Source organism: Momordica charantia (genome assembly GCF_013281855.1).
Source record: "Momordica charantia cultivar OHB3-1 chromosome 5 unlocalized genomic scaffold, Mcharantia_2.0 BLBB01000005.1, whole genome shotgun sequence".
In the NCBI taxonomy this organism is placed as follows: Eukaryota; Viridiplantae; Streptophyta; class Magnoliopsida; order Cucurbitales; family Cucurbitaceae; genus Momordica; species Momordica charantia.
In genome coordinates, this window is record NW_028275163.1 from 10,976,166 (window position 1) to 10,989,907 (window position 13,742).

At 36.7% G+C, this 13,742-nt stretch overlaps 1 protein-coding gene across 2 annotated transcripts in view; it reads left to right on the plus strand.

Moving 5' to 3' along the window:
• Positions 1–12,211, plus strand: part of LOC111022901 (transcription regulator NOT2/NOT3/NOT5 family protein) — a 44,306-nt gene extending 32,095 nt beyond the window's left edge. The window contains exons 11-17 of one of the 2 annotated variants that reach the window (XR_002603034.2): positions 345–507; positions 6,181–6,332; positions 9,897–10,175; positions 10,253–10,387; positions 10,462–10,643; positions 11,542–11,814; positions 12,093–12,211. Coding sequence is in view for 1 of the 2 variants with exons in the window: in XM_022300207.2 (XP_022155899.1) it covers positions 345–507; positions 6,181–6,332; positions 9,897–10,175; positions 10,253–10,387; positions 10,462–10,643; positions 11,542–11,608 (978 nt within the window). In the remaining variant the exon portion in view is untranslated. The remainder of the gene's footprint in view (positions 1–344; positions 508–6,180; positions 6,333–9,896; positions 10,176–10,252; positions 10,388–10,461; positions 10,644–11,541; positions 11,815–12,092) is intronic. The other variant, XM_022300207.2, reaches the window with a different exon arrangement.
• The last annotated feature ends 1,531 nt before the right edge of the window (positions 12,212–13,742 follow it).

Here is a 13,742-nt window from a genome sequence, read left to right on the forward strand (position 1 = left end):
TGTGTTCATTTTATTGTTATTTTTATTATTCTTTCATTTCTTGTATTGAGTTCTTTATTCTATATAAGAGGACCGTGTATTTCTTATTATAATTATTGGAATACAAATAGTTTATTCCATCTAAACCAAGTGTAATCTTTTGGAGTTTGTTTGTTAATGAATTAAATAAGCTGACCTGTGTACTATAATTTATACCATACTACAAAGGGAACCTTTTTTTTCTGTTCTTTGGAATCTTTCTTAATTGTACATGTTTATCGTGGATATTTATGCCTTCTGATCGCTGTTTAGTTTGCTCAATTTAGCATTTTTGAATAGTAAGTGTTGTTTTGCTGTATTTGCAGTTCAATTCCCAAAATTCATCTGTTAGTTCTCAAGCTGGTTTAGGAATTGGAGTTCAAGCACCAGGAGTTAATGCTGTTACAACTGGTTCATTACAGCAGCAGCAAAATTCCTTCCAGCAGTCTAATCAACAGGCATTAATGACAAGTGGGGCAAAAGATTCTGGTACGATCCGTCATCTTGTCTTCATATTCCAATGTGTTAAGGTTCCTCCATCCTTGATTGAGGGTAGTTCATATCCAATTTTTGCATGGGCTATGGGGACACAGTTGAAATTATGATGCCTCAATGTAATTACCTTGGGTTGGTACCGGTTTTATGAAAAGCTCAAGGTACACTAAAGCACAATGGTCCTTACGCATGAGGTGCAAAAAAAAGTGTGGGCTTTTTTCCGCGAGGTGCACTATATATAGAAATACATGAAAATATATATGTAGTGTAGAATTTGGTTGTGGTGGACGAATCACGGGAAATTGGTTGCTGTGGAAGAATCATAAAGAGAAAGGTTGGAGATTGTAGTTCTGGTGTAGCTGCTGCCTGCTGTGTAGGAATCATGGAGAGCAGATTGATTCTATCCATGTGAGGGAAGAAGGAATAGAAGAATAGGAAAGGAAAGGACGTGATTTGTGAATCTTAATTTGAGGGAAAGAATCAAAAAGCCCCAAAATCAAGCGAGCCAAACAACTGACTATATAAAAAGGAGCTCCAATTCAAAATAACCAGACTTAATGGATAATTACAAAAGTTCTTAGAAATCGATGTCTACAATGGATAATTACAAAAAAATTTTAGAAATTGATGTCCACAAAGAAGCGCTAAATCTAGCCAACCACCTACTCTCCTTCCAAGATCTCTCTAAGCCTCTAAAAATTCTACGGTTCCTCTCTGGCTTAAGACCCCAAAAGGACGGCGAAGAAGTTAGCTTGCCACTGAATTGGCCCTTATCCTGGAGCGGTGGATGCACTAGGGCCTCCTCCATCATAGACATGCAGTCCCTACTCCTAGTCAAACAAACACCAAATGGCCAGAAAAAGCTATTTCTGACTGAGTGAGCAAATTGACAGCTCCAAAGGAGATGAACTAATCCTTAGGTTGAGATGTCTTTGGGTTCATTCAAGTTAAGTGAAAGGTCTTCTCTGGTTTCGTTCTCTCAAGATGGATTGGCTGTAAAATCAAGTTTTACGAAGATCTTTGGGAGGGTAACAAGCCAATTTGAGTTTAATATAGTGAAGACGTGTATATGGAGTCTTGGCTTTATAAGGAACCTAATTGAAAGAGAAACTAGTGAGTGGACTTCTCTTTTAAACGCTCTTAGTACTTAGGATTACAAAGAATTTGAACTTGAGAAATCTTGAATTTCTTTCTTGAAAACATATGTCAATGTTCACTAAATCAATTGACTCTTTAGCTTAGAGTTGAGTTGAAGATATGTTTGAGATGTTAATTTGCTTACCTAGATATGAGGTTGCTGATTTTTTGAGCTACATAAACCTAGGCTTCTGGAACTTACATCACAAATACACACTGACTTTTATGAATCACAAATTGATAAATCAAACTCAAGTTACATAAGGTTGGTGGCTACATAGGAATAGAAGAACTTTTCTGGAAATTGAAATTCCTAATGAAACTTAGTGCGACATAGGGGGCGTTGTCTCTGGCCCCTAGTGTGTGGCAGGAGACTTCAATGTCAATAGATGGATCCATGAGAAATCCTCAGGAGGAACAGTGACAAGAAGCATGGAATATTTTAACAAATTCATAGAGGAGCTGGAGTTGGTGGACTTGCCCCTCTCAAACGGCAACTTCACGTGGTCAGATGGCAGGGAACTGCCAGTTTTATCATTAATTGACAGATTTCTAGTCAATAGAAGCTGGCTTCATCTGTTTAAGGATGCTAGAGTGACTCGACTGGCTCGTATAATCTCCGACCACTTTCCCATTGCTTTGGAAACCGGTAGCTTTAAGTGGGGTCCTATGCCTTTCAAGTTTGAAAACATGTGGCTTCACCACATAAACTTTTTGCCGACCTTGGGGCTAGGTGGAGGAGCAGTCACGTGGAAGGCTGGCTAGGTTTCTGTTTTATGCAGAAGCTAAAAGTGGTGAAGAATGGGTCAAAAGACTGGAATAGGGCGACCTTCGATAACATTAGCTCCCAAAAGGAGGATCTGGCACGAGAAATAAGTTTGTTGGATTTTTTGGAGCAGACAATGGGCCTTTCTGTGACGGAATTCAGGCACCGAGCGCTCTTAAAAGCGGAATTGGAGGATGTAATTGTGAAACAACAGAGGAGATGGAGATAGAAATGCAAAGTGGCGTGGCTGAAGGAGGGGGATGAAAATTCCAAGTTGTTCCACAGTTTCGTTAATGCCAAGACGAAGAAGAATATGATCACCGAAATACAGAACGAGAACGGGGAGAGCCTGGTGGAAGAGGAGGAGGTAGTGGATTAGTTTGTTTCTTTTTTCAAGAATCTGTATACTAGAAGAGATGGAGACTCTTACTGTCCTGCAACATTAACTGGCGTCCGTTGCCCTATTCTCTAAGTGAGCAACTGGAAAGTCCCTTCACTGGTGAAGAAGTGAGAGTAGCTATAGAAGACTTCGGAGCTGATAAGGCCCCAACCGTGATGGGCTCACCGAAGAATTTCTAAAAAAGTCGTGGAACATCATTAAAGAGGACTTACTTAGGGTGTTCCTAGACTTTTTCGAAAATGGCATTGTCAACTCTTGTGTTAATGAGACCTATATCTACCTCAACCCCAAGAAAGCTAAGGCCACAAAGGTGTCAGATTATCGCCCTATTAGTTCAGTTACAAGTCTATACAAAACAGTGGCCAAGGTCCTTGCTCGAAGGCTGCGAGGAGTCCTAGATTGGACTGTGAGTGAAAACCAATCAGCCTTTGTAGCTGGTAGACAGGTCATGGATCCAATCCTCATGGCTAACGAGCTTGTTGATGAGTACAAAGTCAAGAAGAAACAAGGTTGGATTCTAAAATTAGACTTGGAGAAAGCTTACGATATGGTTGATTGGGATTTCCTTCTTGGAGTGCTTAACAGGAAAGACTTCGAGGAAAGATGGATCTCTAACATGTCATTCTCCATAATAATCAATGGCAAGCCTCATGGTCGGATTAAAGCTTCAAGAGTTGGCCCCTTTTTTATTTGTTTTTGTACCTTTTTTATTTGTTCTTGTAGCTTTATGGTGGGAGCGAATGAAGTTCATGTGAATCATCTTCAATTTGCAAATGATACATTGATTTTCTCCGAAGATGATACCTCTCTCCTCACAAACTTGAAGGACATGGTGTGCTGTTTTGAAGCTATCTCAGGACTCAGAATCAACATGAGAAAGACCCAAGTGGCTTTTGTCAATGTCTCAGAAGAAAAATTAGCCGCTATAGCTAGTACTTCGGGCTGCGAAGCCAGCACATGGCCCTTGTTCTATTTGGGCATGCCCTTGGGGGGAACCTTACAAAAAGTCTTTTTGGCAGCCCATTGAAGATAAAGTGGAAAGGAAATTGGCTAAATGGAAGTCTTTGTGTCTTTCCAGGGGGTAGACTCATGTTGGAAAAATCTGCGTTAACAAGTATACCACTATACTATTTCTCTATGTCAAATGCCCGAGTAGGTTACTTTGCACCTCGAACAGTTGATTAGAAACTTCTTCTGGAAAGCGGGAAAAGAGGGTGGCGGCCCTAACCCCATCCGTTGGGAGATAGTTTCTGACCTTGAATCGAAAGGAGGCTTGGGTATAGGCAACCTTGATAGTAAGAACCGTGCCTTCTTGCCAAATGGGGGTGGAGTTTATGACGGAAAGTGAGGCACTGTGGAGACGGGAGATTGCAAGTAAATACCATCTCATTGATAAGGAATGGTGGCCGGCGATGAAAGGCACGGTGAAGTTTAAGGGGCCTTGGGTGAGCATCCTTCCCTCTTGCCCGGAAGTGGAAGTGCGGTATAAGACGAAGGTGGGCAAAGAAGATAAAACTATGTTTTGGAACAACCCTTGGCTGTTAGATGAACTGCTATCCAGAGCCTTTCCAAGGCTTTATGGAGTACCAGCTTCAAAAGATCTCTCAGTAGCTCAGTGCTGGTCATAAGAAAACAGAGGCTGCGATTTATCATTTAGGAGGAATTTGTCTGATTTGGAAGTAGAAGAATGGGCAGGCCTGTCTAATTTTCTTGCTAGTGTGGTTCCCTCCACGCTTAGTGATAGAAGAGTGTGGATGCTTGAAAGTAGCGGTATCTATTCGGTTAAATTCCTCACAGCAAGTCTCATACAGCAGCGCTCTATGGTAGACTGGTTTAAAGGAAACTTTATTTGGCAGCTTGAGGTTCCCAAAACAAGTCCAGTTATGTATGTGGTTGATGATGCATGAGAGAGTAAAACCTGTTGCAGACTTCAAAAGGTGATGCGCACCGTGCGCCTCTCCCCTAGCTGGTGTGTGCTTTGTAAAAACAACGAAGAAAATCAATGGCATCTGCTGTTTAACTCTCCTTTTGCTTTGGCTTGCTGGTCGGATTTATTCCAGACCTTCAACATGAGCTGGTGCTTTCCTAGCAATGCAGCCGATGCCCTCCTACAGCTGTTTCAAGGAATGAATTTTAAAGGGCAAGCCAAACTTCTCTGCACCTTTGGGACAGCCGGGGTAGTCTGGAGAATTTGGTTTGAATGCAACAGAAGATGCTTCTTGGGTCAAGAGACAGATAGGATAACTTTTTTGGGAGATTGTTAGAACTTTTGCTTCTACTTGGCGTCTAGTAACAAAGCCTTTTGTAATTATAGTATCTCTCAGATTTTTGCCAAGTGGGAAGCTTTTTTGTAATTCCTTGGCTTGTAGGAATATCTCGATAATGAAAGTCTAGTTTCTTATCCAAAAAAAAAATGAAACTGATTGGGACATGGTAGTTTTTTCAACTTCAAAATTGTGCCTTTATAATTCCTTTTGTAATTATTCAAACAGTTTTAGAATGTTATTTGTGCCAACTGGAATGTGTTCTTGTAATCTCGACTTTGAGGACTCCTTGTCCTTTCTTTCACATCCTTCATCTTTATTAATGAAAACGTGTCCCTTTTCCAAAAAGAAAGAAAGAAAGAAAGAAAGAACAATGAATCTATTCCTTTGCACAATAACATAGACAATACAAACTCATAAACCAAAATACCTCTTTAAATTCTTCTATTTTTTGCCATTTGGAACTTTAAAATTCTCTAAGTTCGTTTTCTAATGGTATCTTGCTCATTGAAAAAATTAACGCCCTTGGTAGAATTTGAATTAAGAATTTAGATTGCCACCAAGATGCAATCATGCAACAATATTTATTGTGTCCACAGGGCATATTTTCTGGAGGTGCGTTTTTGTATGTAAGAAAAGCATGGGCTTAAGATGATTTGGTTGACTGGTATAGTCCTCTTCCAGATATAGGATTTTCTTCGTCAAACTCTATCAGGTTTTATGTTTTGAGAAAGGCAAAGGTTTATGCCTCAATACAGTTCTAGTGATGACACGGGCAGTTCGTCTGGAAAGAAAGAATCATATTATGGAGAATAATTTGAAGACAGTTAGGAAAATGGTGCATCCAGTAGAACTTTTATCCCTTCGTTGATGTGCATTGCCACATATTTTTTAAGTTATTCTTCCTTTATGATTCAAGTCAATTGCCACAATTTTCTTACCTTCTATTTAGGAGTCAACTTCTTGTCCTTTATTTTTGTTGACTTTGGTGACTGAAATAATGAAAATTAGAAAAGAAGAAGAAATGAGATGTTGATAGCGGAAATTTTATCATAGAATTAACATATACATGACTTGCAATGAATTCTTGTGTAATGTAGATGTTGCCCATGCAAAAGCTGAGGACGAGCAGCAACAACAGCAGCAACAGAGTATACCTGAGGATACTTCTGATCCTGCTGCTGGTTCTGTCCTTGGAAAGAATCTGATGAGCGACGATGATTTAAAGGGCTCATATCCAATAGATGCTCCTGTACGTGTTATTTCTTATCTCTGTTTTCTTATGATTATACAAATATACAGCCACGATTACCATTGTTTTATAAGAGACATGACATTTTATTAGATCATTGAAATATAGAAGGGAGGAAAACCAACCCGACAGCTAAGGGAGGTTACAAGGAAGCCTTCCATTAGCCATGTTAAAGTATGGATAAATAATTAAATTTACCGTAATCCATAAGCTAACCTTTTGGGTTTAGTGGATGATCTAACACGGTATCAAAGTAAGAGGTCTTTTGTTCGAACCCTTGTAATGTTATTTCTTCTCCAATTAATATTGATAACCACTTGTTAGGGCCTGTGCAAATTTCTAAGCCCACAAGTGGGGGGAAAGTTTTAAAGTTTTGATAAATAACTATATCATAACCCATAAGCTTAAGCTTTTGGGTTATGTGATGATTTTACTAGCCGAAATATTAAAAATACTGTCATTGCATAAAAATTTACTTAGTCTATTCAAGCAGCTGAAAGGAAATCGTCTATAAAAGATAAAAAATAAAAATAAACCTCTTTTCCTAAAAAAAAAATGTGATTCCTATCCATGCACCAAAGGAAGATTCTAACAAAGTCGAGCCAAAAAATTTAGATCTTCTCCTTTGATAGATGATTAAGGAGGAGAGAGGAAAGATTGGCCGATACCTTCTGATCAAGTGCAAGCCTAACTGAAAGAGAAAAAAAAGCATGTCCGGAAACATGGTAGATTGATCACAATGAATGAAAATATAATCTTGAGATTCATTAGCACTTCTACAAATGATGCACCTATTTTGAGTGAGGGCCATGAACAGTAGAAGGAGGCCAAGGTAATTGCTCGACCTAATGTCAGTGGAACACTTAAAAGGAGAGCTCAATTCTGCAGGAAGGATTCTTCACAATTAACCCACATCGTTGTGGTCTGACTGAGATATTCAAACCAGAAACAGCTTCAATGATCTTTGTAGTTTTTAGAAGAATTTGGTGCTTGAAAAACCAGAATTAGTTGAGAACAGGACTGAAGCATGGTCGAATTGGAGATGGTTGGCAACAATGCCACCAGAACCTGCCAGTATGAATACAAAAAAGAGGACAAGGCATCAAATGGTAGGAAAGGATTGTCTCTTTCTCTAAAAAAATGGTAGGAAAGGAATAAACTTGGATCATTCAAATTTTAATGAGAAACTTGCCTCTTATTATGTAGAATTGGGAAACACTTATTATATTGTCAATACATGTTGGAATTTTTGGTCCCCAAAAATTTGTCAGATTATTTCAACCAAGTGGGCATTACTCTTGTTCTGATAGATAAAGCTTAGCTTATTTTTCTAAGACGACACGTTCTTAGCTATGTTTCACATTGTTTTTTTAGGTTTTGGTTTGTTGTTCTTTTGTTAGGTTTTGTTAAGCTGGAGTTGTATTTAGTTCCGGTCAGTTTGGTGGTTTTCTTTCTGGTTTTTTGGTTTTTTCTTTTGGGAGCTGTTGTTTTGGCTTTTTTTAGTTTGGATGGTAGCTGGTTTTTGTTTGTCTCCTTTTGGAGGTTGTATCTTTGAACACTTGGTATCTTTTCATCTATTAATGAAAATTTGTTTCTTGTTAAAAAAAAAAAAAAAACAATTGTCAATACATATTGGAACTTCCTCCAATGTGCGCATCATCTCCAAAATTTTAATAACCCAATGCAGTCTAAAAAATATCTAAAATGAGGTGTAGAATGCAATAATTGCTATGATGTAATGCCATAAAAAACACTAAAGGACCAAATATTTTTTAGGGGCAATTGCAAGTATAGTAATCTGGCCAAAAATAATTTCAAATCTAGCCCGAGTTAAAAATACTTGCAAATGACACAATTTTTTAAAAGGTCCATCAACATATCTCAACTTCACTTGTCTACCAATGATAGACATCCCCTTACAAAATTGTCATATTTGCAAAATCTTATTCCTTGTGTTGTACACAAGATGGCAAAACTATTTTCTACCCATTACAATTCCCCTAATTTTCAGTGATTGCCTAGAGATTTGGAATCAATTTAGGTTCAGTCACTGTTAAGTCCATGTTCCAAAAGCTCACAAACGGTTCTCCAATGCCTTCCTCTTTATTTAAAATCACCTTTTATTTCACTGTCCTTGTTCATCTCAATGCTGGAGTGCTCTCTTTGATTAATTTAATATGTGCTGGGTTTTTATGGAAAATTCAAGTTCAGATATTTGTCATCTCCTTTGTGGTCCGTCTCTCCCAACAAAAGCATAGACTCTTTGAATTAATGCTTCCAAAGCAATTCTTTCGGAAATTTAGTTGGAAAGAAACCAAAGAATTTTCAAAGATGAGTTCCTTGATTGGTTTAATCGTTTTGAACTCATCAAGATCAAAGCTTCTCGTTGGTGCTTGTTATCTCAATTTTTTTAATGGCTATTCACTATCTGGTTTCTGTTCTAATTGAAGGGCTTTTTTGTGTGATTGTTCTTTTGCTTTATCTTTTATCACTTTTGCTTTCTTTTTTCTAGTCTACACTTTGTAGACTTAGCATTTTTGTATTCTTAGCTTTTCAATGGAAGTGTTGTTTTTTGTTCCAAAAAAATCTAGGCCTTAGCTAAATTTTGAGCTTCTTCTTGGAGTATTATCTTAAATTTCTTTTATAACTATGTCCTTCCATAATTAACATTACTCGGAGCTTTGTTTTATAAATTTCGAGGTGGTTTGTAAACTTTTTACATCATCTATGAAAATTTCTTGTTTACCCCTTAAAAAATTACTTCAAACAATCTAGATCTAGCCAGAGCTTTTATAATCCTTATATATATTCTGCTAGTTCATCAATTTAATTAGTTACCTGATTACTGATGTAAATTTAAGCAAGGTCTTATTGTGCTTTTTAAAACTTCTATAGATAAATTTCCCTTCTTAAGTTTTTGGATCCAAGTTGGTAAGCATGTTAATTTCACTCTTTCTGACAAATACTCTCCATTTTCCGATAAAAACCAAACACTTGGAATTTTGAGATAGTATCGAAAAGTTGAAGAACAAGAAAATAACTAAAATAACGAAATTAATTTGTGGAAATTGGATACCTTCCTCTTGCACAATCTCAACCCCGAAAAAAGGAACTATAAAATTGCTACTTTTCACCACCTCACACATTGTATTTGTAACTACCACACATCACTGCCACTCTAATAACACTATGAGTATTATACCCTCAATGCCCAACCCCCATTGAAATCCTATGATTTTCTTGATTATATCTTTGTTACCATTGTAAGTCACATCTAACTGTCTAAGTAACTAACTTCGGTTTATCTGGAATATGGAGCTCTAATGCAGTATCACGATCACCTAAGACGTTATTATTTTTGTGGTCTTTTCTCGGAGTGAAATACTTTTTGTGATTATTCATCTCCTTCTACTAGATCCAATTGGAGAATGGTCTTTTTTATAATAGATTTTAATGTATAAAAATAACTTTATGATCTGGTCTTTTTTATTAAATTATTTGTTTTAGAGAATCTTTATGATCTGATAATTAAAACTGCAATCTTCTACTATTTGTATGTTGTAGGTTGGCGTACCTGTTTCATTGACCGAGACTGCTTCAGTGTCGAGGGAAGATGACCTTTCTCCTGGTCAACCTTTGCAGCCTGGCCAACCTTCTGGAAGTCTTGGTGTCATTGGCCGAAGAAGTGTTTCTGACTTGGGTGCAATTGGCGATAACCTTGGTGGACCCTCTATGACTACTGGAGGAATTCATGATCAATTATATAATTTGCAAATGCTTGAGGCTGCATACTACAAGCTACCTCAGCCCAAAGACTCAGAGCGTCCAAGGAGCTATACTCCAGTTCAGATACATATCTTTCTATCCTATGAACTGTGTTCTATAGATTTTATCTTACTCCAAACCTTTTTCATCTACAGAGACACCCTGCAATTACTCCTCCGAGCTATCCTCAAGTACAGGCACCTATTATAAATAATCCTGCTTTATGGGACCGTTTAGGTCTTGAGACTTACGGCACTGACACGTTGTTCTTTGCATTTTACTATCAGCCGGTATTATCCTATCTATCTTTTCATGTAATGCAATATTTCCTTGACAGCCAGTTTAATCATGTGCTGAACTGCAGAACACCTATCAACAATATTTGGCTGCTAGAGAATTAAAGAAGCAATCTTGGAGATATCACAGAAAATATCAGACATGGTTTCAAAGACATGAAGAGCCAAAAGTTGCTACAGATGAATATGAGCAGGGAACTTATGTGTACTTCGATTTCCATGTTAATAATGATGACCTACAACATGGATGGTATGTTCACTTTTATTAACCTCTGTGTCAATTTTTCCGTTTGCTACCTAATTTCTTGTTGACTTGTGTACATGTAAGATGTGAGCAATATGATAGATCCCAAATCACCAAATACTACACACGTAAGCTTGTGAGGCAAGAGGGACCATGTAATTAGTAAGGAGAGAGGATTCGTGTGGGTCCCTAGGAATATTGTTAGTTAAAGGGAGTGCTGTAAGATAAGAGTGTAATTTCTGTGACGTGAGGAGAAGAGGGATCTAAGAGAACGTTGCTGGGGGTGGGTATGTATGTTTTTGGATTCCAATTCTGTGAGACTGTTGAGTTCTTGTGGGAGAGTTGGGAAGCTCTTAAATCTCCCTTGTTTGCTGCACTGCTTCATAAACAATATTGGGTCTTATAACAATCTTTTGTTTCGTAACGCTTTACTCTTTATGGAGATGTTAATGAGCTGATCTGATGCAATATAAATATGATCGTGAGATTTAGAACATTAAGAAGCTTGTGGTGCCAATTACCTTTTTGTTCCTTTCCATTGTTTTATAAAAGAAATCATTAGTTGAAATTACAAGTTCAGTGGCTAGTGAAAAGAGTTACTAATGCCAAAATTTTCCACAGATACAGTTCCATTTTTGGTGGTCTCACTGTGGTATTTTAGGTCACACAAAAAGTTGGTCTTCAATGATCTGAAGAAATAATTGGCAAGGCTCTTTGGAAAGCCGAGGGTCTTGGAAAATCTATTAGATTGCTGAACACTAAAAACTAAACAACCTTAACATACTTCACATGTATCCTAACTGTTGTGATGAAACATGTCCCCACCCTCCTATAGAAAAAAATCTCAAATTATATCTGCGTATCATGTTGGTAACCATAACCGTATTTGATCTTTGTAATGTAGGTGCCAAAGGATTAAAACTGAGTTTACCTTTGAGTATAACTACCTTGAAGATGAACTCAATATATAGAGAATGTGCTGGTGCTGATCAAGTGATCCTAAGCTTTCCCAGGTTTGAACTTTTTCCCCATCTTTTTGAAGTGATACTCTTTTCCTGTTTTACAGAAACTAGAAAGAAAGAAGATATATCCGTAGCTTGCCAACTTCATGTATTAATTATAGTGTGTAATGGTTGAAAAGAATGGAAGTCGGGCACATTTTAGCGTTTGGTAGAGGGTGAGTTTTACCTACCTTTTAGGTTAAGCCTTTTTTTTTTTTAATAATCATTTCTGAAGTGCTTAAACTACAAGAGAGTCACTTTAAGATCACGTATAAGTTTTTCATCAAGAAGTGTTTTAAATTTGTTTAAACTATAACCTTAAATTTGTTTCACCGACTGATAATGAAAGTTTTCAAATAGTGGTTGGTCATACTGTGCTTGGTCACAGTTTTGTATGTGAAATTAGTATGGGGATCAGTTGTATCATACATCTACTTTTGTTTTACATTTGCAGGCTCATTATGAGGGAAAGTTGCAGTCAGTTTAAGCTTGAATTTAGATTTTTTGTTTCCTTTCCCTTTTTAAATGTAAAGGAGATGTGGTTATCAGTTATAAAGATATTATATTTTCTCATGCCTTCAAAATTGTTATGCTTTTTTTTTTTTCTCGGATCAGACCTCTAGTAAGCTACTCTATCATATACTTGGAGTGCAAAATTAGATTTCTTTAGCTACCATTCCAAATCTCTAACCTTAGCTTTAGTCTTGACGACTAATTTAAATCATACCTACTTTCGGGAGTGATTTTGGCATGGCTAGAATAGTCAAAATTTCTTCTATTTTAGAATAGACATGTCCAACAATCCAATATTTTTAAGTGATTTTGGGTCAAAAAAAATTATTAGGAAATTTGTTTCTAAAATGGTTACTGTTTTGTTAAATTTTGTTTTTTTATTTCACCCTTAAATGTTGAGAAAATTTATTTTTTTCCTTCTAAAATATTTGTCTCTAACTTTATTTATCTTTAATTTTGTTTGTTCACACTAATCTCTCCTCTGTGAATCTTTGAGTCAGTTTATTTCTCTAAAATGTCTCCAAGATCTTTTTTCCTCTGACCTCTCCCCAAAAGTTGTCAAAATTTTTCTTTTAAACTTCAACTATTAATCCTAACTAAGCCACTTTTAATCATATGAAAATTATTTGATATTAAATTATTATATAAATAGTATTTGTCAATAAATCTTTTTTACTAAAATCATTTCCAAACACACCTTTTAATGTATTTGTTTTTCAACATACCTTGTTTCAGAAAAGTAGATGCATTTTACAGCACATATCTTTAAGAAGAATGGCCTACCATGTGAATATTTGGGCCTTTTCCAGTTTTTTTTTTCACAGATACCTCCCTAACTTTCTGGTGTGGAGATGAGTTGACAGAAAAACTAATGTAACCTAGCCGAACTACTACATCAGTGAAGATTGGTCCTACAATTTAACACGAGTCTTTTTAGTACTCACATTTTTCCTAAGAAAATTTTCAACTGCTCACCCGAGGTAGGATTCCTTTGGGTTAAACATGCGTTAGTTCAAAGTTTTTATGAATAGGTCATTGAAGCGAAATGTGTATCTTGTTAGTACTAACTATCAATTCTCATAAATCGTATTTAATTATTTTTAAATAGCTTTAGAATCTCTCTCATTTTGATGAAGTATTGTGTCATTCGTGTTGTCTGCTTGGCGGGCATCACAAATAATACTCCTCACTTATAAATTTTGCGCAATTTTAATATGAATAAAATTTGCTTACTTGTCCAGCAAGCAGTAGTTCTATTTTACTTCCTGAGTTTGATTTACTTCTAGTGGCTCAAAAGTATTAGCAGGATTAATTTTTTATTAAATACAATACCAATAGAAAAATACAAGAAGAGGGCATGGTTTCTCTTTATGATGTTGAAATTGTATAGGTCTTCTAATTCGACTTGAAAACTTAATTTTGTTTTATTTTCTGAGCAGTTTTTGAAAGGTGTGGTTGTGGTGGCGTACCACAACCTTGAAATGAAATAATCAACAATTTTTAATATTGATTTGTGTCACTCTGACTCCACTCGAGATTGAGAATTGGTCGCCACTTTTGGGAGCCATCCCTCCGATGTCCTCAAACTTTA